The sequence below is a fragment of the Lithobates pipiens genome, unplaced genomic scaffold (assembly GCF_037356315.1).
Source record: "Lithobates pipiens isolate NorthernLeopardFrog02 unplaced genomic scaffold, aLitPip1_a1.2 Scaffold_28, whole genome shotgun sequence".
Lineage (NCBI taxonomy): Eukaryota > Metazoa > Chordata > Amphibia > Anura > Ranidae > Lithobates > Lithobates pipiens.
In genome coordinates this window covers 197,355,877-197,382,032 of record NW_027507789.1, presented here as the reverse complement: position 1 = coordinate 197,382,032, position 26,156 = coordinate 197,355,877, and the positions used below count along the sequence as shown (strand labels likewise).

The following is a 26,156-nucleotide window of genomic DNA, read 5'->3' as shown; positions in this document are numbered from 1 at the left end:
TCCATCCTGCGCTGCCAGGACAGACCAAATGGAATCTAATTGATTCTAATAACCACATAGAGGGCCCTGACCATCAGAATTCATCTGGCGCTTCCTGGCAGCGCAGTATGGAAAATAGAGAGGGAGCAGTGGGGGAATGGACTAGCTGTGAGAGCCTTGACAGCTGAGGATTGCCAGGGATAAGTACAGCAGGGACCCGGAGATGGGGTGGGAGTCGGGTGTTAGGTCACCCTTACATAAAGGTGAACTTTAACCTTAAACTGAGGTAAAGGTTGATTTTTAAATCTTCAGTGAAGTTGCCTGAAGCACGCAATGCTTTGGAAAAATCTTGCTTATACAGGCCAAAGCGCATATGAACAAGGCCTAAAAGAAAAATGCCATTTTGATTAGAAAACAGAATATTGCTTTAAAATATTATACTTTTACCTTTTTTCCCATGGGGGGCATATAAATCAAGCTTGTTGTTATCTAAGATGGTGATGAAGTCACATTATGCAATCTGTTTGACTGCGTCAGTAATGATCACCTTAGGACCTTCTCTTTTCTAGGCTATGCGTAAGCTGAATATCATGCTTGACAGCATGCCCCGTGAAACCAGAAGAAAGCTGATTTTCGCTGATGATATGATGGCTATAATGTAATAATTTTCAGCTTGCTCAGTCTTTGTTTTGTTGAATACATGTATGTTGCCACAGTGGCGTCACTAGGGTTGGTGTCACCCCCCCCCCCTCCTGTCTATCCTGCCCAGTGCCCTTCAAGCAGCACATGGTAATGGGGCGCACCCCCAAACAGCCCCTGTAAATGATAGTATAGGGCAGGCTGTGGTGGTATAGGGCAGGCTGGGGCTGGGGTGGTATAGGGCAGGTTATGGTGGTATAGGTCAGGTTGGGGTGGTGTAGGTCAGGTTGCGGTGGCATAGGGCAGGCTGCAGTGGCATAGAGCAGGTTAGGACTTTATGTAGAGACAGACAGTGTGCAGTAACTTAGCATGCCCGGAGATGAAGTCACTTAAAAAAAAAAAGGTGTTCTCGCCTTTTTTGTCCTCCAGCTGCAGGATCAACCAGAGTGAAGGAGTCTGTGGGAGGAGTGGAGGAGGCAGCCACACCCCCCCAGCTCCGCCCACCAACTTCGGCTTCCTCCAGATATATTGGAGATCCCAGAGGGACAGCTTAAGACGGGGAGTGTTACAGGCAGCCTCCCCGGCACGGCTTGGGCCTTGCTCGCTCTGCTGCAGCTCTGCAAGCAGAAGTAATATAGTACAGCATGTAGCGGTATGAGGCGGCCCCGGTGTCACCCCTCTGGCGGGTGTCACGCGGTGCGGCCCACACCCCCATAGCAATGCCACTGTGTTGCCACAATTTAGAGTACTGCAGTAAGACTCAAGTGATTTGTATGACTGAAGATAATTGTTCTCTTGTAACCTGTGTGTATGTCTGGGCAAAAAAACAAAACAAAAAAAAACCATATGCAATACATGCACCTTTCCCTGTTGTTTTACACAGTTGATATGGTTGAGGTTGAAAAAAGACACGGGTATTAACTAGTTCCCGACTGCGCTGTAGCTGTCTTTTATTCTGTCCAATCACGGGCGATCACAAATGTAAACGCAGCAGGTCTTTGCGGTTTGACAGCTCTTCTTCCCTCACACAGAGATTGTGTGTGAGGAAAGGAGATCGGTTCTGTGCCAAACAGTGAGTCAGTCATTTTTTACATATTTTACACAGTGCTACAGTGCCACACAGTCACATTGATTATCAATGCACCACCATTAGTGCCCTGATATTAGTGCAGACCCATCAGTGTCCAGCAGTGCTGCCTCATTAGTGCCACTTATCAGTGGAGCATCATCAGCACTAATCAGTGCTGCATCCTCAGTGCATATCAGTGTAGTATATCAGTGCCCCCTCTAGTGCCCATCAGTGCAACCTCATCAGCGCCCATTAGGGCAGCCTCATTAACACCCAAAAGAGCAGCCTCATCGGCGCCCATCAGTGCAGCCTCATCAGCACCCATAGGTACCTCCTCATCAGCACCCATAGGTACCTCCTCATCAGCACCCATCAGAGCAGCCTTATCAGTGCCCATCAATGTGACCTAATCAGCACCCATAGGTGCCTCAGAACCCATCAGAGCAGCCTCATCAGTGCCACCTCATCAGCACCCATAGGTGCCTCCTCATCAGCACCCATCAGAGCAGCCTTATCAGTGCCCATCAGCACCCATCAGAGCAGCCTCATCAGCACCCATCAGAGCAGCCTCATCAGCACCCATCAGAGCAGCCTCATCAGTGCCCATCAGTGATAGGTTGTCAGCGAATTAAATGTGTAATTTATTCCCCTAGAATGTCTGAGGGTGCTACATGGATATTGGGCCCCTCATTCGCCAGTATACATGTGCAGTGTGTGAGAAATAAATAGTTAAAGGAGAAGTACAACCAAAGCTTGTTTGGCTGTACTTTTCCAGTGGATCAAAATTCATTCTGCACTCCTGTGACCCATATTCAGCTGATCCAGGTTTGGGCAAGATTGCGACAATGAAGTTGGGATCCGCCCACATGTCTGTACCAGCACCCAACGCAGCATCTCAGCGAGCTGCTGAGAGCCTGAGCCATCCGTTCCCACCGCCTCCGCAGCCCAGCTCTCCAGTGAGTTGTGAGAACCGATTGATCGGCGGTGTTTGATCGCTCAGTTCTCAGTGTTGGAGCTGGCGGCGAACAGATGCAGCATCCGATCAATGCTGCATTCACCTAGGTAAGTGTAAATCTGCAAAAAATAAATAAAATAAATGTGTGCTGGGGAGATAAGCCCACCCAGACACTCTTTATCTCCCCAGCACATATACCACAACCAAGATGGCACTCTGTATGGCCTGAGGAAGGAGCATGCATGCTCCGAATGCGATGCTGCCTCCTTTCACCCTGCATCCGGAAGTGACGTCATCCCCAATCTGCCTGCATTCCCTGCTGATTACACAGGCTGCGAGTGCTGGAAACCACCTTTGCGAGCCACCAGCTGCACCTCGGAGACACTGACATCTAGGACTGGCCATCCCTGGATCATACTGTAGGAAACCATTGATTACAATGCGCACATTCATGCTCCCCTTGTGAGTAGTTTGTCTATTGCTTTTTACTAATAAATGGTTCCTTAATACTGCACTTAGAGGCGCTGTGTCCTTTCCCTTGTTGCTTTGCAGAGATTGCTTCAAGCTCTTCGCACTGACTGCCCTTAGTGCTGGAACATGGATCTCCCTCCTTTCATAGACTGCCACTATGGACCTTGCCCCTCTTATTGAGAGACATTTTTAACCCCTAATCAGAAAATCGCACGATGGTTCCTCGGATGAAAATGTTCAGCCGATTTTCTTATAGAGTGTACGAGCCTTTAGAGTATACAGTTTATTACTGTTACTACCTTTTTATTTTGATGACTTTGTACATTGTGATCATTTCCCTATTTTAAGTGGAACTAACTCATCAATGTAACTGTTTTCTAAAACAGCTACATTCAAGGCATGCCATGAATGTTAATGGTCACAGGTGCTTGTGCTGTGAACCAAATGGTAAAACCATCAAATGGCTGGTGCCATAACCAAATTACATTTGCAGCACCATGGCAACTGCAGATCAAACAAAGGCTAGGTGGGGTGGTTTAGTTCTGATGTCCTAATTTCTGTAATCTTTCCTCGTAGTTGAGGTCTTTCAGCACCCATAAAAATATTATTGTCCTTTTTCTAAACTCTTTTTAGTTCAATGACATCCATCCTTGTTTCTTTTAAAAACACTAAGTATGGAAAATACCTGTTCATCTTAAATACAGTGGGGGAATTCAATAAAGTTGTTGTGCCACTTTAATGGCATTCATCTCTTTTTTGTTAAAGTGGATGTAAACCCAATTTTTTTTTTTTTTTTTTTTTATGACATAATGTAGAGTATAACATTTCCTATCATTTGAGCCCAGTCTTGCCACAAAGAGTTAATCCAGCTCTGAGCAATCATCTTTTATTGTTCAGTGAGATAAATCTTGACAAACAGAGAAAAACTTTGTCAAATCCTCCCCCTTGAGTGACAGGTGATTTACATATCTCCTGCACTAGCCTAAGAGACATGCATTATTTTTTAATTCCCTCCCACTCCCTTCTTCTGCTGCTCTGCCAGGATTGGTACAAACAAACCCAAGGATGAACCGAGGAAAAAACCACCAGCCCACAGACAACCAATTAACCTGTCTAACAATATGCGTTAAAAACAGAGGTTTAGTCTGCACACATTTGCAAATGCATGCATAAGCCACAGAGCCCCGCCAAGGCACCCCGATATCTGTGGTACCTAACACTGACTTGTGAGTGTCCCCACAATGGAGGCACATGCATTTTGATGGATAGGTGAGAGCAGGTGGACTGAAGGGGAGCCACCCCTCCTTAAAGGTACAGGAGTCCACTGAACACCCAGCACAATGGCAACACAGGTGTCAGTGGGATGCCTGACCAAAAACACGACCAGTGACGAAAAAAGACGCCACCCACTCTCACCTATAGCTGGCTATCGCAGTAAGAAACTTGGAAGGCTAACAATAGATACAAACAAACCCAAGGATGAACCGAGGAAAAAACCAAGCTTTGCTTACCACCAGCCCACAGACAACCAATTAACCTGTCTAACAATATGCGTTAAAAACAGGGGTTTAGTCTGCACACATTTGCAAATGCATGCGTAAGCCACAGAGCCCCGCACTAGCCTAAGAGACATGCATTATTTTTTAATTCCCTCCCACTCCCTTCTTCTGCTGCTCTGCCAGGATTGGATGTTCCACACCTCAGCATAATTGAGCATGCTGAAGTCATGTGGTTACTTTCCTGTCGTTTCACTGGATGTTAGAGATCATAGCAGAAGTTCAGTGTAAGAAATACACAGTAGAAAATACACGTTGATAAGGGGAGTGTAGAGGTGGGCGGGGAGTCCACTGACATCACGACTCCACCCACCGAGCCCCAGACAACAGACCCACCCACAGAATCTGCTGTTTTTTGGATCTCATAATAGACAGAGGGGAGACATTTGACAGGTAAAGATACATGCAGGAGGCGTGTATATCCTTATGGATAACCCCTATGGCAGTAGTTTAGAAAGGATGACATTGGTTTACATCCACTTTAATGTATTGCGCCAAATTCATGAAGAATTTGCAGAAATTTTGGTTCTGGCAGCAACTCATGCACCAAAGTGAGATAATTCTTAAATACGTCAAATTTTACATTGTGTTGCATTGAATGCATCAGATATAAAAGAGAAGCTAATTAAGACCAACTCTCTTTTGGTGTAAAGAGAAAAAAAACCTGGCTCAGACAGATTTTGGGAAAGTGTCTCTCATGCATTCTAAAAGTTGCACAGCATGAGCCAAATTCAAGTACAAGTTCTAGACAAATAAAAACATGATTTTGATGCATTCTTCACAAGTTCATCTAGTTATACCAATAAAAGGAAAAACCCATAGTTGATCCAGAGGAAAGCAAAATCCCAGCAAAGCATGATTCAATTTGTTCCAGCAGGGGGAAAAAATCCTTCTTGATCCCCGAGAGGCAATCGGATATTGCCTGGATCAACTTTACCAATAACTGTTAGTACCCAGTTATATTATGTACATTTAGGAACAGATCTAGTCCTTTTTTAAAGCAATCTACTGAGCTGGCCAGAACCACCTCTTGAGGGAGTCTATTCCACATTTTCACAGCTCTTATTGTGAAGAGACCTTTACTTATTTGCAGGGTAAATTTATTTTCCTTCAGACATAAAGTGTGCCCCCTTGTCCTCTGTGATGATCTTAAAGTGAATAACTCATTACCTCATCAACTAGTTCACTATATGGACCCTTTATGTATTTGTACATGTTGATCATATCCCCCCTTAATCTACTCTTCTTAAGAGAATAAATTCAGTTCCTCTAATCTTTCCTCATAGCTGAGCTCCTCCAGGCCTCTTATCAGTTTGGTTGCCCTTCTCTGCACTTTCTCCAGTTCACGATATCCTTTTTGAGAACTGGTGTCCAACATTAAACTGCACTTTCCAGATGAGGTCTTACTAATGATTTGTACAGGGGGGCAAAATGATATCTCTCGCTCTCTCTGGAGTCCATACCTCTCTTAATACAAGAAAGGATTTTGCTTTGGAAACCGCAGTTTGGCATTGCAAGCTATTATTACGTTTCCAAAAGCCCCAGATCCTCCTCCACCATTGATTCCCCCAGTTGTACTCCCCCTAGTATGTATGATGCATGCATGTTTCTAGCCCCCAAGTGCATAACTTTACATTTATCAACAGAGTGCACAGGAAGCTAAGAGCTCAATGGATTTCTGGAGAATCGAAAATCATTTTTATTTTTTTTGTCCAAACATACATTTTAACCACTTTCAGACCGGACCATTTTGCTGGTCAAAGACCAGGCCACTTTTTGCGATTCGGCACTGCGTCGCTTTAACTGACAATTGCGCAGTCGTGCGACGTGGCTCCCAAACAAAATTGAAGTCCTTTTTTTCCCACAAATAGAGCTTTCTTTTGGTGGTATTTGATCACCCCTGCGGTTTTTATTTTTTGCGCTATAAACAAAAATAGAGCGACAATTTTGAAAAAAACGCATTATTTTTTTACTTTTTGTTATAATAAATATCCCCCAAAAATATATAAAAAAACATTTTTTTCCCTCAGTTTAGGCCGATACGTATTCTTCTACATATTTTTGGTAAAAAAAATCGCAATAAGCGATTATTGATTGGTTTGCGCAAAAGTTATAGCGTTTACAAAATAGGGATAGTTTTATAGCATTTTTATTAATAATTTTTTATTATTATTTTTTTTACTAGTAATGGTGGCGATCAGCGATTTTTATTGTGACTGCGACATTGTGGGGGGCCCATCGGACATTTTTGACACATTTTTGGGACCATTGTCATTTATACAGTAATCACTGCTATATAAATGCAGTGATTCCTGTGTAAATGACACTGGCAGTGAAGGGGTTAACCAGTGGGTGGCAGTGTAGGGGTTAAGTGTTCCTAGGGATGTGTTACTAACTGTGGGGGGTTGGGCTTTCATTTAGTGAAAACTGATCTCTGCTCCAATCACATGGAGCAGAGATCAGCGTCACTAGTTGCTAGGCAGAATGGAGAAATGCTGTTTACAACGGCATTTCTTCATTCGGCCGCTCCGTGAGACGATCGCGGGGATGCCCGCGGCGATCAAGTCCGCGGGTCCTGCGACCGGACTCACGGGGGTCCCGACCAGCTCGGGAGCGCGCCTCCGGCGGCGCGCTCCTGATGGTAGGGCGGCAAATTTAAAGGGACGTACATGTACGCCCATTTGCCTGCCCGTGCCATTCTGTCGACGTACATCGTCGTGCGCTGGTCGGCAAGTGGTTAAGGCTCAATGGAACCCTCAGTATTTATAACTGTAGTGCAATCAGGCTGCATATACATATTTATACAGTGGTCAAAATGTACCTCACCCAAACTGAAGACTGCTTCCCTTCAACTGAGAAAAATAATTATTTTGTCTCAGGTGGTCTTGCTGGTAGTAGGGAATAAAATAATTGTGGTGGTCCTCTTGAGGGCATTGTGACTGCAATTAAACATACAGTCTATGTTAAAAGACTATGTCTGCTGTTTGTTTTTAGGTCTGCTATGGGTAAAAGAATCTTAGATGCAGGAGGTAAGGGTTCCTAAATATTAAATGAAAACTATAAAATATGTTTGGTCTGTGGCTTATTTTATACTGTCTATCATGCAGTGCAGCAAGTAATCAGATTTTTGTTAATTTGCCAAATGTCCTTATTATCAAGCTTATTTAAAGTGATTTTAACGGCTCAATGTGTTTACCTTGCCCTCATAGCAAGCTTCTTGCTATTGGGGGCCCTGGCTGATGAGGAGCCATGAGCACCCATGGGAGACCCGAAAAGAGGAGGATTGGGGCTGCTCTGTGCAAAACCATTGCACAGAGCAGGTAATTATAAAAATTTTTTTTAAATGAACCTTTAGGCCCTTATGCGCACTGGATGTTATTACAGCTGCGTTTTGTTTGTTTATTTTTTTTCCTGCCCCTAAACTCCCCTGCATGTTAGCTTGTGTCCATGCATGGATAGGCTTTTAGCAACGTTTAGTAGCAGAAACTTTTAGAGGCAGCTTTTAATGTCACTTTAAGCCAATGTTTTGACAAACAATTACTACTGACTACTGCTGCCAGAGATTTTTTTTCCATACTAATATACATTGAAGATGAACCTGTTTTACAGATTACGATCTACAAGTGGCAATTACAGAAGCTTTGTTCAGAATGACATTGGAGGCTCAGCGAGTGGAGCTAGCCAACCATTGGTTTCCTATGGAATTTATCTCTAACGCATTTAAAAAAATAAAGGCTTCAGAGTTTGAAACCGTATGTTTTACTGCTCATTTACACTTTAAAGCACTCTTATAAGTTCCCTCCTTCTTATTTATTTTGTTTGTATTCACTCAGGATTGTAGAAAATTCCTCAATCTGGTGAATGGTATGTTGGGTGACAAGCGAAGGTAACATTTTTTTTTATACAGGTCATTTCAGATCCTAAAAAGGTTTCTAGTGATTAGTATTAGTTAAAATGGCATTTTTTTTCTTCTTTCAGAGTTTTTACCTTTCCTTGTCTTGCTGCACACCTGGAAAATCACAAGGTATTTTATCACTATTGCAAAAAGACATTTTGACATTTCAAATTGACTAAAAGTGAAAAGTGATGTACAGCATGTATAATACTTTTAATAATGACATTTTCCAGCTCCAGACACCATCTGATGAAAAGCTGGAAGAGTTCTGGATTGATTTTAATGTTGGGACGGAAAGCCTTTCCTTTTATGTTTCTACGGATGATGAGGTGGTGTATTAATTTATTGACCTAATAACATTATCACTGTACCTATTCTCTTGATAGTTTGCATGTGTGTATTGATTATTATATTACCTATCATATCAGGATCATCAGTGGGAGACAGTGTGTGTAACAGAGAATGAAGTGGATTTGTACAATATTGAAGGTACTGCCTCTTACAATAGTGACAAAGGACCAGTTTACCTAAAACAAACATTTAAGAAAACACCATACCTGCAAGGAAAAAAAAAGTGATTTTATTTAGTGTATGCTTAGTGTAACTTTGCTGTAAGAGTTATTGTCCTACTTCAGCTGCCATTCTTAAAATGAACCTGTGCTTTGCCCATACAGAGAAAAGCAATAGATTCACTCTAACCTAGCCCTCCACAGCAGCATTATTTAGCCGCAGGAGCAAAGAAATGGCTCTCTGTATGTGCTGCAGTGCTGTAACATGTAGTAAGTCTTATGCTCCTCCATACCCAACAGTCACCGAATGGTATACCGGGTAGTTCAGGAAAGGTACCTATGTGCTGGGGAGGGGTTAGAGAAAACCCAGTACTATACTTTAAATGGGAAAACATGTTTTTGCTTTAAGAGGCATATTGCTAGCCACTGCCGCTATTCTATGGAATTTTTCAGGGAGGAAGTCTGAAAATATATCGCTCCACTTTATTTCACTTTAAACCTTTTTATTTTTGATATGTTCTGCTGTACTAAAAGAACTATGCTGTAATTTAACAATGACTTTGAACAGTCAGCACCACAAGGTACTTCGACATTTCTGCAAACCTCTTCTCATTGGCACAATTATTTCCCAATGCTATACACAAAATGCCAGTTTTGTGAAAGTCAATATTTGCATAGGTTTAGGCACTGTCCTGTGTGACAGCACTTGGGCCTGACTATAGGCTCCCCAGCCTTCGCTTACTACATTTTAACTACTCTCTGATACTTGAAAGGTCGGAGTATTGATAGAGGCTGGAGGGAAACTTTTGAGCAGAATGCTGTAGGCATGTTCTTGCACATTAGGGTGCCGAGTGCCCTGAGTCATTGTTAACACTGTTGTTAAGTACTGGTTTGCTTTAAGGCTGGTTTCACACCTATGCATTTTTAGTGCTTTTTGCATTTTGCAGATTTGTACTACAGTCCATATAACATGGTTTCCTATGGAACACGTTCTGTTGTGAAAATCTGCAAAATGCAAAAAGCACTAAAAATGCATAGGTGGGAATCCAGCCTAAAGGGATATTTTTTACTTGGAACATATTTTCCATTAATATTGCAGTGCTTTGTGACTTCCTTTTTTAACAGAACTTCCCTTGCATATTTTTGTTATTGTTTCATTAACTATTGAAAACACATACTGTAACATTTAACTATTGAGATTTGTAGCTTAGCCAATACTGGGAGCTTTCAGTGGCTCAATGCACTTCTTTGACAACACTGGAGGGACATTACTAAAACTGGAGCAGACAGAATATGTAGCAGCTGTGCATAATAACAAATATAGCCTCAGCTTGTTCAGTTAAACTTTGAAAAGGAAAGCTAAAAGCTGAATGGTTTACAAGCCCAGCTGCTACAGGCTCTGACTGTCTCAGTGTTAGTACGTTTATCTCATTGTGTCTCTGCATCCCAGTTGTTTTCTTACATTGTCACTGCACATGCTGTCCAATCGGTGACTACAAGCTGTTGTGCCTCCACACATTACCCAGGAATTGCCCACTGTTGTCACCCTCAGGAAATTTGCTCTGTGAAATCACTTGCAGAAGTTGCTGTGGCGCATGTAGACAAAAGGTGGCTGCAAAAAAAGCTACAGAAGATCAGCAGTGCTCATGTGCAACTAAGATTAAAAAAAGGCGAAAACAAAATGTTACTAAAGAAAAACATGGCATTTGTTTTTACTATCAATATTTTTTATTAAAGAAATTCAGGGTACAAAATCACAGAGGCCGGAGCACCAACCAAAATCCTGCGTAAATATGGTGTCAGCATCAACATAACTCTAATGGGGAAATAGCAGGCACATACACACTTGTGTAGCATAGCAAATAAACATATAAACTCTAAAACAAGCTGAGTGGCTTCCAAACCGGTTGACAGGGTGCACATATAAAGCGTAAAAATGGGGTCTAGCCCCAATCATTACAGCAAACAACCCAAAAATTTAAAGGGAAGAAAGTAAAAGACAAAGAGAAGAGAAAGGAGGAACCTAGTTGAAGTAGGTCGAAAAGGGAGAAGAGACAAAATAAAGAAGAGAAAACCCAGAGAGTAAGCCGGCAGGGTTATCTTCGACCGATAACATCCTGAGCAGGATGGAAAAATTATCCTACAGTTTAATATTGACATGACTGGCCCATAGCTCCCATACCTTCCTAAACCGAGGTAGTGTTCATTAAGCTTGGTTGCAAGGTGCTCATTGAGCATAATCCCTGAAACCTTGCTCCTGAACATAGCAACATGAACTGAGGGCTTTTCCAAAATCTGGCTTTGGTAAGTTTGGCAGCTAACAACATAAAATGAATCAACTTTTGTTTGGAGTGAGATATATATCATCAGCCTTTTCATTTAGTAGAGCAATACGGGCTAATTGTGGAACAGCCGTTTCTGTGACCTTTGGAATAATCACAAACCTTGTTCCAGAAACTTTAGATTCTGGGGCATTCCCACCAAATATGAAACATGGTTCCAAGAGAGTGGCAGCCCTGGAAACAGGAGGATGAGGAGGTTGGGAATAGCTTTACAAGACCTGCCAAGACCATGCACCATCTAGTGAGGACCTTAACACCTTTGTAGGCAGAATTAAAGGAAGAATGGCAGTGGTCTAGTTCTTTCTCAGACGCTAAATCCAAGTCCCATTCTTGCATTTAAGGTAGTTTTACAATGGATTCAAGCAAGAGCTGGTAGATAATAGAAATCCCCCCAGACTATCATCTTGTGTATACCAACTCTCATAAGTGCTCACTTTAGAGTCCTTAATTGCCACCAGGCCTAACAACTAAAGGAAATGAGAGATTTGGAAAAATCTGAAGGTTTCCATTGCAGGCATCTTCAGTTGTGACTTACATTGTGTTACTGTAAATGGGCTGCTGGGAGTGAGAAAGTGACCAGTTCAGTACAGAGCCTTGTTAAGCCACCAGCGGAAAGCTTCTAGAGAAAAAGATGAGACCAGGTTGGTATTCTGCCAGACCAGATCCCAAACAGCCAGTGAGTTAAATAATGTAGGGATTAGAATAGGGAGTCTATCCCTCCCAGGTTGCCATTTAAGATAATTAAATGGGATTTTATTAGTTGCTGTCCGCTCCATAGCCACCCATTCAGATTTTTCACCCTGCAAATACACTGCAGATAGTTGCGCTATCTGGGCTGCTTGATAATACAACATGAGATGCGGTAGTCCGAAACCAGCTTTCATTGTATGAGCAAACAACACTTGTTTGGAGACTATGTGGTTTTTACCATGCCACACAAAACGTATAAGCATTGATAGTAAGATCTGACCTGGTAAGATTCCAATCGCTATTGACAAAGAGCGAAAATAGTACAGTAAACATGGCAAAAGTGTCATCTTTACAGGGTGGATTTTGCCCAATCAAGACAGACCATGTGTTATCTACCTTCCCCCCAGGTCCTCTACCAGTTTCTTAGAGAGATGTGGATAAGTCATCTTATATAAGGTTGTCATAGAGGGTGTTAAGCGGACACCTAAGTAGGGGATAAAGCTGGATTTTCTATGAAATGGAAACGCTGCTTGCAGGCCGAACACTAAAAGAGGAAGATTGATGCCCATCGCCACTGATTTATTATCATTAACACGAAGACCTGAGACTCTCCTGAATCTATGCAGCAGGCAAAGCACATTGGGCAGGGAAATTAAAGACGATGTAACACAAAAAATACCTGATCAGCAAACAGGTGAGTATGAGTTTCATTGCCACTGCACACCATGAATATTCGGATCTTATCGCGATCACCAAAGTTTTAATGGCTATGGCGCAAATAAGGGGTGAGTGGACATCCATGTTTCGCTCCTCGAGAGGCATGAATAAAATCTGAATGAAAGCCTTGCATACGCACCTTCGTCATCAACGACGTGAACAGTGACCACAGTACAGTGATAAAATGCTCTCCAAGCAATTCAAACATATACGACTAAAACACTTTTGCAGATCGATAGAAACATGCCCTCCTAATGGGGATCCCCCGACCACCCAGAGTGCTATACTGAGATGACATTAATGGCTCGCCGAAACCAATCCGCTCCCTGCCTGCCGGGAATAAACCCTACCTGATCGTTATGACCATACCTGTTAATAGAGGAAGCTAGTCTATTGGGCAAGATTTTGATCAGAATCTTCAAGTTATTATTGATCAGTGAGATCAGCCTGTAATTTTCAACTTCTCCTCGATCTTTGCCAGGCTTGAGTATTACCGAGATATACGCAATATTTAAGTCAGCATTCAGGAAAAGACCAGCTCGGAGGGAATGAAAAAAAAAATGCTCAAGGTGAGGGGCCAAAGATGTCGCAAATGTCTGATAATACTTTGAGAACCCACTGGGCTCTGATGATTGCTTGGACTGTTTATTTACCCCCAGGATTTCTCGAACTGAGATTGGTGTGTCCATAACCTCTCTGTGCCCCACCATCAACTTGAGAAGATCAACTGACTGAAGGAAGGTGTCAGGGCTGGCTTAGCCCTTCCTTCTCTGGGCTGGCTGCTCAGCTGTCAGCTGATTGCCAGCTCTCATCTCTCGCCACAGTTACCAGCTGTTCTTGATCCTGCTCGTCTGACCTGCCTACTTAAAGCTGTCCAGCTCACTTTATCTCTGCCTTCGCCTTGGTCACATCACAAGAAACCATCTCCTGTGGTTCTGTTTAAAGACTGGCTTGCTGACATCCCTTCTGGCTCTTTATCCTGCTTGCTGTTGCTCCACTTGGATCCTTGACTTCTGGCCTGGCTGATTACCCGATCTGGTTATTGAACTGTGGACTGGCTGACTACTTGATCCAGTTACTAGACTGTGGCTATGCTTTGACTATGCTTACTCTATTTACCATTTTATTAATAAACAAGTGTAATTTAATTAATTTAATTCATTAAACTCCGGTAGCATTTTGACTGGGTTTACGTACCATTAGAGCATCGAATTTTAGGAGGTGCCGAGTGCTGGACTTTGGAGTAAGCTTAGCTGCAACATGGTGCCCACTCGGTCCCTCTGCACATAGTTTAGCGGAGGACCAGCGTGGGGCTTTTTCAGCATGTGTCGTAAGTAAAAGGTTCAGGGACAATCTGGATTCTATATGTGCCAACAAGAGGCTACTCGGTCATTGCTTATGTTCTCTGCTCAATGACAAGTTCGTGTTCAAGACATTAGATGTCCACTTCGCATTCACATTTAAGTTGTGTAGAGATTTGGATTAGCTTGCCACGGCCATTGCTTTATGCGCTGCCCAAACTGTGACTGGCGAGAGATTGTCGCTTTGATTCATTTGAGTACTCTACCATATGCTTTTATATTTCCGTGCAACAAATCAGGTCGCTCAAAGGGGATTAATTCAAGTGAAAGTTAAACGGGTGATTACCCGGGGCCGAGTGCATGCATGAAAGGAAAAGGACAGCGTGATCTGACTGAACAGCTTCCCATATACAAACTTTCTAAGTTGAAGACAAGAAGGAAGGGCAAACATGGTCTATCCTGGAGTATATCTGATGTGGATGTGAATAGAGTGTAAAATCTTACGCGGAGGGGTGTTTCTCTCGCCAAGCATCAATTAAGTTAAGCAACTGAAACTGTTTAGCAAAACGTAGGCTGGAAGGACGGCACACTCGCTTACCTAGTGGTGTGGAGGAGTCAACATTGACATCCAGTGCCAAATTGGAATCACCTCCACAAATGACAGTGACCTAAAAATGTTGGGATTGGTAGTCCTGCAATGCTTTCCGACGCTTTCCGACGTTTCACGGGTGAATTAAGACCCTGCATATTATGAGGAATAAGGCTAAGCAAAGGGGATTTAAAGACAGCCATATTGTACAATCAAGGTGGACAGAGATAGTTCAAGCTGGCTCTTGCTTATCGCCACCAAGAACCAGTCATACCGGGGGGTGTGTCCAGGTTATCTACAGGAGAGCCTTCAGTGGCTCTGAGGATGCAGGTGCCTAGGTTTCCTAAGGAAAAAAGACACGGCAGTTGTTTTATACATAAGGCTTTAATAAACTAAAACATATTTGTGGAAACTTTTGTTATCAGTAAACAGCAAAATGATATTGCTGGGAATGCAAGCAATTTGCACACTTTTTCACAAAAGCAGGGATCCAGTTATTTTGGCAGGCAGGGAAATTTTTAGGAAGTCTTGCCAACATTGTCATTATTATGAAGCACTTCTTTTAGCCTTTACTACTTCCTGTGTCATCTGTTGGCTTACTGGACAGCGAATCGATGATGTGGTGTGATCATTGTGTCATGAAAAGGCTTGAAGCGTTTGTAAAGGTTCAGATATTTTATTACATTTTTTTAAATAACAAACATGCCATACTTATCTGCTCTATGTAATGGTTTTGCACCGAGCAGCCCTGATCCTTCTCTTTTTGTGACCCAGCGCCAGGGCTCCTGTTTTCTCCCCCCCTGCTGAGTACCCCATAGCAAGCTGCGCTTGCTCTATAAGACGCAGAGCGTGGATCGGGTGTCACAGTACTACTACAGTGAGCCCACAGGTGAGCAGGTGACACGGGTTCCCCCAGAGCGTGGAGTCTAAGGGTTAGCCGGTATTCTGCCAGGGACCCCCTCACAAGGGTTTGGGCTTAGCTGCGTGCTGACCCCAGGTCACGACCCCCGGGTTCACCTTGCTCATTAGGGGAATACCAGAAGACACTGTCAGACAAGGATGGATGAAGCAAAGGAGAGCCGAATGACAAGCCAAGATCAGGGCGGGCAGCAGACAATCTAATCAGGAGGACTAGCCGAGTCGGTACACGAGATCAGTTCACAAGAGGTCAGGTTGAAACAGGTTACACGAAGGGAGCTCAGAGACAAGCGTTGCTCAAGCAACCGGAAACTGGTCTGAGGGGAATTTAAATAGAGAAGCACATGGGGGACTGGACAGGAAGCAGCAGGAAGGAATGATATATTAAGCAACAGGTGAAGCCAGCGACACCCATAGTTGCAGAGTGCAGCCAGAGCTGAACACAAGCTAGTGGAACAACAGGTGCCAGCTGACCTACAGCAGTAAAAGTAAGACACAGATCAGCTCCGCAGCTGATCTGTGACAATCGGCCCCAACCCCTGCTCCCTTCTCACTGGCTGTGATTGACAGCAGCTGGAGCTAATGGATTCCGCTACTGTGTCTCAGTCAATGAGTAGGGAGAGATCTAGGAGAGCTTCTCCTCTGGTGCACATCGCTGGAACGGGATTGGGCTCAGGGGGGGCTGATGGGGGGGGAGCTGCATATTGAAGGTTTTTTACCTTCATGCATAATGCATGAAGGTAGGAAACCTTTAGCCTTTATAACTACTGTAAGGTAAAAACTGCAAAGCTTAACTAGAAAATGAGTATTCAGCTTCTTAGTTCATTGTAGAACGTGTGTGTGTATCATAAAATAGAAATATAATATTAAACCCTACAGGTTTGAATGCTGAGCAGCAGTAAAAAAAAAAAAACAGCTATCCAGTCCTGTATAACAGATCGAACAGTATACAGTGATTTATTATAGTGATATATTTTTACTGCCCCTATATTTTTTCTGTTTCAGCTGTTGGCAACAAGATTCTGTTAACTGTTACCTTAAATACACCAGCAACAGTTGGTCAGCTAATGGGATCTTGCCTTCGGATATTTTTTGATAGTGCTTTGGATATTACCAATGTCGTTAGGAAAGTGTTTGGAGCACATAAGTTTAAGGTATGTAGTCTCCTTTGTGTGTGGCAAGCTAGCAACTTTGAAGACTAAAATATTTAAAAAATAACTTTTCACTTTTAAATACCTTTAATCAGCTTTAGTTTCTTTAAAATGACCGTTATCCATAAGAACATACTATAAATATTTACTTGCGCTACAGAGGAAAACTCTCCAAATAAAAACACAAGTAGCTGCTTTTATACAAGTGCCCACAAGGGGCCACTCAACTTAAATTCTCACATCCTCTGTGTCCCTGTGTCTGTGCTATGTAAAAAAAAATCTGCCGGATTGTACCTATATGAGCACGGCTCCCAGCGCTCTTCTGACTGTCAGCTCTCTTCTCTCTCCGGCTCACAGCTCCAGTGGGCGGGGTCGAGCCCTTCCGCTGACGTCAGCTGGGGAGTAGGGGAAGAAAGAGAGAGCCAACACTCAGCTGAGCACCGAGAGCCATGCTCATATAAGTACAATAGGGCAGATTTTTTACATAACAGGGGTACTTATTATTATGGTACAGAGGGGATTACAGGATTTAGTAGCAGATATGAGAGCAGCAGGAGTGGGGGGTGGGGGCAGTCACTGCTACGAGCGGACAAGCAGGGAGGGGAGGAGGACAGAGGAGACACAGGGAGCAGGGCTGTGTATGACAGAGGCATGTACTCTGACCACAGTGTCAGGGCTCAGTAGCCCTGATATACCATGGTCAGTTTACAGGGGAGAGGGTATAGCCAGGCAGGATCAGCCAGGTTTTTTTTAGGTGTTACAGGGGGCCAAATGACACAGCCCAAGCACTGTGCTGTATAAAATGCTTTAAGGGGACAGGATCTCTTCTTCTTTCTTCTTCTTCTTGTTTTTTTATAAAATATATTGTGTATTGTTACAACCAATCCTTGTTTTTCTATTTTCTCACCTAAATGGTATTCCTAAATTCTATTCAGAAAAGAATGTATTAATAGTTATTGCACAATTTTTATAGGAATACCATTTAAGTGAAAAAAATAGAAACCCAAGGATCAGTTGTAACAATCCATAAGAACATTCATTTGAAAGTCGAATATTCAGTACACCTCTGCATTACATGCACACCCTCCCATGTTTTGTCTGTTGTTCCTGCCAGAACTCCAGTGAACTGCTAATTTCCATGTGCACTGACGATACTGCTTCTCCTACACTAACTTGCTAAACAGTGGTAGCAGCCATGCCTAAATTCTCCTACATCTTACAAAATTGAAATTAAGGGAAGTTGTTCTGCAGTCCAGCAAGAGGGAACTGCACAGGGCCAAAACCACTGCTTCAGAGCTTGGTGCATCAGATGCAGCATTGCCAGTTCCCTACAGGAAGTTAGGAGCGTACTGGAGTTCTGGCAGATCAGCTATTATTTTTCTGTAATTGCAATTTAAGAGGATGAAAAGTGTATGTGTTGCAGAAATGTTGTTTTGTTTTCTTTAAATCCTGGTTAGATACATTTTACCACTTGATTTGCAGGTGTCATAGTAAACAAGTGCTGGGATAGCGGATGTTTTTAGGATTTTAGAGGGGATATCCTTAAACAGGCATTGTAGGCTGAATGAGAGAGACGGTTTTCTTAGAAAATGGTAACTGTGGCATTAGAACTTTATGCCCTAATTTTGCATTTAAGTGGTTGACAAGATAATTTAAGAGAGATTTCCCAATTGTAACCCTTTTCCAGTGATGGTGATGGAGATTTGACCTTAGACATTTTACCTGTTGGGTATTTGCTTTTGCAGCACTCAGAACTACTTGCCATTTTGTCTTAGAATACAATTAGGCTACTTTTAAATGAGGGTGAGCTGATTGTCAGGGCCAACCTCAGCAGCAAAAGAACTGGGGGGCTTAACATGCTAAGATTAGAAGCCTTCTTTAAACCATTATGCCGCGTACACACGACCGGACTTTTCGACGGACTAGGTCCGGCAGAACGAATCCGGCGGACAGTTTGTGTGTGGGCTTCATCAGACCTTTGCTGTCTAAAAATCAGACAGACTTTAGATTTAAAACATGTTTCAAATCTGTCTGGCAGACTCGAGTCCCGTCGAAAAATCAGTTCATCTGTATGGTAGTCCGACGGAGGAAAATCGACGCTAGGGCAGCTATTGGCTACTGGCTATGAACTTCCTTATTCTAGTCCGGTCGTACGTCATCACGTTCGAATCCGTCGGACTTTGGTGTGCTTTTGTGTGGCCAAGTCCGTTCATTCAGAAAGTCTGTCGGAACTCCGCTGAAAGTCCGTCAGGAAGACCGTCGGACCTAGTCCGTCAAAGTCCGGTCGTGTGTACGCGGCATTAGAATTCTGTGTAATATTGTTTTATGATTACAGGGCTTTATAAAGAAACAAGGCATTTCAGTAGCAAAGACGACCGTGCATGTTATTTTTGATGAAAGTGGATCTCAGGTATTACAAGCTTTGCTTTGGATATTGATTGTGGGAATTTTGTTGCCAGTTCCAGAATTTTTGTGAACAGTATCTGTACTTTTTAAAAAGTGATACTAAATAGAGAAGTGTCAATTGCCATAATTCATTCACATAAATCATATGTAGCAAGGCACTGTTTTTTGTTTTCTTTTAATACTCTAAGTATCTTATTCTTCCAGCACTGTTGCGTGTATACATGATCTTTTCCTATTTATTGGCATCCGCAGGATAGGATCTTTGGGGAGGGCTTCTATTGCTCTGCTAATATATGTTCTTTACTGTGCGAGTCTGTGTCTGGCCAGCCCGGATTGGTGCTTTGCCGGTCACATGTCAAAAAAAAAAAACAGTTTCAGAAGAGCACTTCAAATTAGATTATAAATATCATGCAACTGTTTCACAGCTCCCAGTAAATTTTTTTGAACATTGAATGATTTGATACTTGCTTTCATTTTGTTTAGCTAGCATCTGCATCCAAGGCTTTTTGTTTTGTACTTTACAGGTATTGGCAAATACATCAGATATATGTAATGCTAATTTTTTTTTTAAACTCTCCTTTTTTGTGGGTTTCTTACTGCATGTAATCAATCGGCATACTATATCCCATCCCATAGTGTTTAGCAGTAGGAGGACATGGATGAGGGGGAGGGCTACGGGGGTGGCATATAGTATGCTGATTATTACATTCACTAAGATTGTAAATTTAGAAACAAGCACTCCTATGGCCACATCTGTATAGGGGATTACAACTTAATGAAAATAAAAGGGCAAAGAAATGCCCTGGGTCGGAGTTTAGAGGCACATTGGACGATGTTGGGTAAAAAATATTTCTCTTTCGTTCATTGCTGGACACAGCTCCTTAAATCTTGATATTAGGGTTATATCGCCACCTTCAGGAGAGGACTAGGCAGAACATGTAAAACATGTAAAAACAGCAAAACTGCACAGTACTGCCCAGGGGGCGGTCCCACTGGCTATAACCCCTCACCCTGCTTCCTGCAGCTCAGCTTTTTCTGCCTAGTGTAGGAGAAGGACCTGGCTCCCATGGAGACCATTGGTCCTTAGAATTGTTTATTTTTTTCTGCATTTTTTAACCTGTGATCTACAATCAACAGCCAGGCTGGGTGACAGGCTGGATAATATAGATCCCTGTAGTCCGAGCCTGAGCAGACCCTAGCTACGTGCTGGGTCGGCCATGACATGCCCCATTCTGGTCCAGGGGCGGCCAGTGAGCTATATTCTCCGGGCACACATGACCGGGCTATGACTGTCCGTGTCACAGTGCGCCATGGTTGACAGCCACCCCGTACTGCTCAGGTGTGGGTCTGTGGTGGAATGCATCCAGCAGTCCCGGCAGGAAGGGTAAGTACAGTTCCACCTGTCTCGGCAGGATGGAGCAGCTGGGCATTCCCTGGTAGGTCGACTAGGGGGTTCTCTCGCTCTCCCTTTCTTCTCTCCCTGTCCCTTTCCTTCCTCCCCATGCTATGGGCTGCTGTGTGACTGGGCATATGGGGGTGCGGTGCACATACCTGGTCTGGGGTCCTCCGCGGGGGCTCCGAGCCTTGGCAGGGGGCTGCGCTGGGTGTTGGGGGTCCGCTCATCCTTTTCTTGTTTTTCTGGGCCACGGTGGGGGGTTCAGGGTGTAAGCCATGAGGGGAGGCCACCTCATGGTCCGTAGCCATTTTCCTGAGGCCTTAGTCAGTATTTCTCTTTCAGCCATTTTGTAGAAGGTTCGGCAGCCATTTTCTCTGCGCCTCAGACATTTTTACTAAGATAGCCATTGCCTATGGACGCTTTATCAGCGGGCCTGGAGTCCTTTATTGCCAGGGTGGAAGTGGCATGCGGGCGCAAGGGGGTAAAAAACGCCCCCTCCCCCCACAGTCTTCTGAGGAGAGCTCTGATTCAGACTCAGGCCCCGCTGTGACTGGTGGCCCCTGTTCTGATGGGTCCGACTATGCGGACCAGGACCGTTCAGACAGTGAGGATGACTCTGTGTCTGGGTCAGTGCAGAAAAAAGTGCTGTAGGAGCACTTATTACAGCAGTGCGGGATAACCCTGAAGATACAGGCTACGGCGGGAACATCTGCAGAGGTGGCAGTCCCTTTTGGGTCCCACAAACTGGGCTGCACGGCTAAGTTGTTTCCGTATTTAACTTATTTTGATAAGTTCATTCACAAGGAAAGGAGAAGCCCGCCACGAGCCTTTTCAGTTCCGAGAAGATTGGCGGTGTGTTACCCTTTTGAGGAGGGCCTCCTGAAAAAATTGGCATCTCCTCCGGTCGTTGACACTCCCAGTATCCAGGTTAAATAAGGTAACCACGATTCCAGCAGAAGGGACTCCTGCCTTCAAGGTCCCTGCCAACAGAAGGGCTGAGGCAGTGGCCCGGTCCATGTTTACGGTGGTGGGGCCAGTGTTACGACCAGTGTTGGCCACGGCCTGGGTGTCGCAGACGCTTACTGAATGGGCAAAATTGTTACACCGTGAATTCGAGATGCGACAGGCTTCCCCGGTCTTTGTGGAACTAGGAGACCAGTTGGTGCATGGCTTTAAGTATGTCTGTGATGCGGCCCTGGATACGGCCCCCCTGCTCTCTAGAGAATAAGTATCAGCAGTAGTGCTACGGCGCCTGAATTGGCTGAAATTCTGGTCTGCGGACCAGGCATCTAAGAAAGCACTGGTGGATTTGCCCTTCCATGGTGAGAGGCTATTTGGAGCCTCGCTGGATGACATTATTAAGAATGTTACCGTAGGAACAGTACATTGCTCCCACAGTCCAGGAAGGGTAAGGAGCCACACCATAGGCAAGGGCTCTCTTTTTCTGTTCAGGAGCAAATTCTTCGTCTGCCCGGGTCGGCCGGTAAGCGTTCCCAGTCCGACAAGGCGCCGACTGAGGGACAAAAGCGTCCTTGGTTTCGCAAGCCAAACAAGCCTGCGAGCAAATCTGTTACCACATGAAGGTTTGCCCCCGCCCGACTCTCACGTGGGGGAGTCGCCTTGAAGCTTGGTGGACCACCCTACTTTCCGATCAATGAGTCTGCAAACTGGTTTCATCAGGATACAAGATAAGAGTTTCTTTCTTGTCCACCAAACAGATTCTTTCGCTCCAACCTTCATCTCCTTCCGGCTCATCAGGAGGCCCTGTTTGGGGCAGTACAGGACCTGCTGCTACGTGGGGTGATAGTACCTGTAGCGACGCTGGAAAGGTTTCGGGGTTTCTACTCTAATCTGTTTGTAGTCCCACAGAAGGAAGGGGTCCGTCCGATCCTGGATCTTAAGGCCCTCAACAGCTTTCTGTGAGTACAAAGATTCAGGATGGAATCAGTCGCTCTGTGGTTGCTACACTCCATCAGGCGGACTTCCTGGCGTCCTTGGACATCAAGTACGCATACTTGCATGTACCCATATGCAGCAGGCATCATAGGTTACTGTGCTTTGCAGTCGGGGAAGAGCACTACCAATTTGTGGCTCTCCCTTTTGGCCTAGCGTCAGCACCCTGGTTCTTCACCAAGGTGTTAGCCCCAATTCTGGCATTGTTAAGGCAATATGGGATTGCAATCGTGGGTATTCTGCCTCAGAATTAAGGGAGGATATGATGATCACCATACAGACTCTTCTGGAGCTTGGTGGGGTACTGAACTTCCAGAAGTCGGTATTGGTGCCAACTCAGCGCCTGGAATACCTGGGCTTACTGCTGATCTTCTCAGAAGTGAGAGTCTTCTTCCTTCAAAAAAAGCTACAGACTCTCTTCAAGCTGCAGTGAAGTTGTTGGTGACCGGCAGGGGGTGGTCGCTGCGTTTTTTGCATGAGAGTCCTGGGTCTCATGGTACCCACTTTCAAGGCGGTATCGTATGCTCAATTCCACATTCGAGTCTTGCAGAAGAGATCCTGTCCAAATGGGACAAATCTCCGTTATCCCTGGATTGTCAAATTCGGGTGAGCCAGCTAGTCAGAGAGTCCCTTCTCTGGTGGTTGAGGTCTCTGGCCCTTCGGTCCGGGAAATCATTCTTTCCTCTCCATTGGACGGGGATCACAACGGATGCCAGCCTGACCAGTTGGGGGGGAGTTTTGGGTGTACAGTCAACCCAGGGTCGCTGGATGCAGGAAAAATCCTGCCTGCCAATCCGTGTGCTAGAGCTACGGCGATCAGGCGGTGCCTCTTCACATGGTCAAAGAGGCTACAGGAACGTCCGGTCAGGATCCAGTCGGACAACCCCACTGCGGTGGCGTATGTCAACCATTAAGGAGGAACAAGGAGCTCAGGTGCAGCACGGGAGGTCGCTCACATCCTGCAGTGGACAGATCGGCGCATGCCGGCCCTGTCAGCCATGTACATTCCGGGCATAGAAAACCAGCAGGTGGACTACCTAAATCGTCAGATGCTGGACCAAGGGGAATGTTTGTTGCATCCAGATGTATTCTGGCTCATCTGCGTAAGGTGGGACACACCGGATGTGGATCTCTTGGCCTCTAGGCTCAATCGGAAGGTACAGAGGTTTGTGGCCAGGACAAGAGACCCCTGGGCGGACACGTCAGACGTGTTGGTGGCTCCATGGGGGGCATTATTGGCTGATTTATGCCTTCCCCCCCCCCCCCACTAAATATTCTACCATGCCTGCTATGCAGAGTGGAGCCCGAGGGGATTCCGGTGCTTCTGATTGCCCCAGATTGGCCTTGGTGTCCTTGGTACGCCGACATAGTATGAATGGTGGCGGATGTTCCTTGGCTGCTGCCGACGCGGGAGGACCTTCTGTCTCAAGGTCCAATACTTCATCCTGCCTTACCGTCGCTGGTTTTAAAGGCATGGCTGTGAAAGCCAGGTGCTAAGGGACCGGGGTATGTTGGACTCGGTAATTTCCACTATGCTAAGGGCACGGAAGTCATCTTCTCTGAAGATTTATCATCATACGTGGAAGGCCTACATCTCCATATGTGAGGAGACGGGGTGGCATCCGCGCACATACTCAGTTTCCAGGATCCTGCTGTTTTTACAGCGAGGAGTGGATCAGAAGATTGCATTAAGCACAATTAAGGGGCAGTTATCAGCTTTGGCTGTCTTCTTTCAGCGACCTTTGGCGACTCATTCATTGGTGAGTACGTTTGTGCAAAGGGTTCGACATGCAGCCCCTCGCGGTCGACCAACCCTGCCTCCGTGGGATCTGAATCTGGTGTTATCGATTCTTCAGTTTGAAAATAGGGAGATTCCCTTGTTGACTCTTTCTCAGAAAGTAGCCAGGAGGGTGTCTGAGTTGGCAGCCTTGTCATGCAAGTCTCCCTACTTGGTCCTCCACAAGGATAAGGCGGTGCTGTGTCTGCAGCCTTTTCTTCCCAAAGTGGTTTTGGCCTCTCATCTGAATGAGGACATCGTACTTCTGTCCCGATGTCCTCGGCCGTCACATCCAAAAGAGATTGCTTTGCCTTCACTGGACCTGGTCCAGGCTCTACGGGTGTATCTGTCTGCTACAGCTCCTTTACGGAGATCAGACTCTCTGTTTGTATCGGTGGCTGGTCCGGAAAAAAAGGGCTGGCGGTCTCGTCAACCACCATCTCTCTGTGGATCAGACAGATCGTGGTTCAGGCTTATGCCTTAAAGGGGCAGGCGCCCCACTTTTCTTTCCCGGCACATTCCACCAGGCCAGTTGGAGCCTCCTGGGTTCTTCGACATCAGGTGTCCATCTCCCAGGTGTGTAAGGTGGCGACTTGGTCGTCCGTTCACACTTTCACAAAATTTTACAGAGTTGATGTGAGCTCATCTTGGGATGCTTGCATCGGCCGCAAGGTTTTGCCGGCAGCTGTGTAAGGTTGCAACTCACTCATTTAGGTTACAAGGTTGTTGTGAGAGCATTTTTGGATACACACTTTGGCCGCAGGTTTTGCTGGCGGCCGTTTAAGGTGGCAACTCTTCTGTTGAGGAGTTCCTCTTTGTTGTGGGTGCAGTTATTTTCTTGCTGCTTCCACCCCTGGTTTTTTGACTCTGCTTGGGGACATCCCTAAGGTCAAGATTTAAGGAGCTGTGTCCGTGAATGAACAAAAGAGAAAATAGGATTTTTGTTCTCACCATAAAATCCTTTTCTCTGAAGTTCATTGACGGACACAGCACCCACCCCTCCTATTTATGTTTGCACTGCTTTTTGATGAACTGAGCTGCTGGAAGCAGAGTGAGGGGTTATAGCCAGTGGGACCGTCCCCCTGGGTTGTATTGTACAGTTTTGCTGTTTTTTAAATGTTTTACATGTTCTGCCTAGTCCTCTCCGGAAGGTGGAGATGTAACCCTAAGGTCAAGATTTAAGGAGCGGTGTCCGTCAATGAACTTCAGAGAAAAGGGTTTCACGGTGAGTACAAAAATCCTATTTTTATTGATAACAATTCATTGCACAAACAGAGCAAAAAATGGGCAAAGAGTTAAAAACATATAACACACATAAAACATGAATACATGGTGCAGAGAGAATACATGCACCATAAGAACAACAGTGAGCCCATGTTTCTCACTGTTGTTCTTTCCAATTCAGAAACACTGAGTTGGAAAAAAGATCACCCCTTGTGTCAGTATTGTTGAACCACGTTCTACTTTAATTATAGCCTGTAGTCTGCTTGGAGTTGTCTCTGCTGACTTTGCACATCTAGACTTTGCAATATTTGCCCACTCTTTGTAGAACTGCTCAAGTTCAGTTAAATTTGATGGTGACTGTTTGTGGACTGCAATCTTCAAGTCATGCTACAGATTTTCAATGGAATTCAAGTCAGGGCTCTGACTAGGCCATGCAAGGACATTCACCCTTTTCTCCTTCAACCACTGTGTGCTCATTTTTGCTGTGTCTTTTGGGTCATTGTCATGTTGGAAGGTAAACCTTCCTATTGACAACTTTCTTGCAGAGGGAAGCAGATTTTCCTCAAGAATTTGACAATATTTTGACCCATCATTTTTTTCCTTCTAGCCTGACAAGTGC

The 26,156-nt window shown here is 44.7% G+C and overlaps 1 protein-coding gene across 1 annotated transcript in view; it reads left to right on the top strand.

The window, feature by feature from the left end:
* Positions 1-26,156, top strand: part of SYCP2 (synaptonemal complex protein 2) — a gene marked incomplete at its 5' end in the record, with an annotated part of 200,775 nt that overhangs the window by 15,236 nt on the left and 159,383 nt on the right. Inside the window, 9 exons of the mRNA XM_077458435.1 lie at positions 549-637; positions 7,664-7,698; positions 8,279-8,421; positions 8,503-8,555; positions 8,648-8,693; positions 8,798-8,893; positions 8,993-9,053; positions 16,636-16,784; positions 19,117-19,191. Coding sequence (XP_077314561.1) covers positions 549-637; positions 7,664-7,698; positions 8,279-8,421; positions 8,503-8,555; positions 8,648-8,693; positions 8,798-8,893; positions 8,993-9,053; positions 16,636-16,784; positions 19,117-19,191 — 747 coding nt within the window. The remainder of the gene's footprint in view (positions 1-548; positions 638-7,663; positions 7,699-8,278; positions 8,422-8,502; positions 8,556-8,647; positions 8,694-8,797; positions 8,894-8,992; positions 9,054-16,635; positions 16,785-19,116; positions 19,192-26,156) is intronic.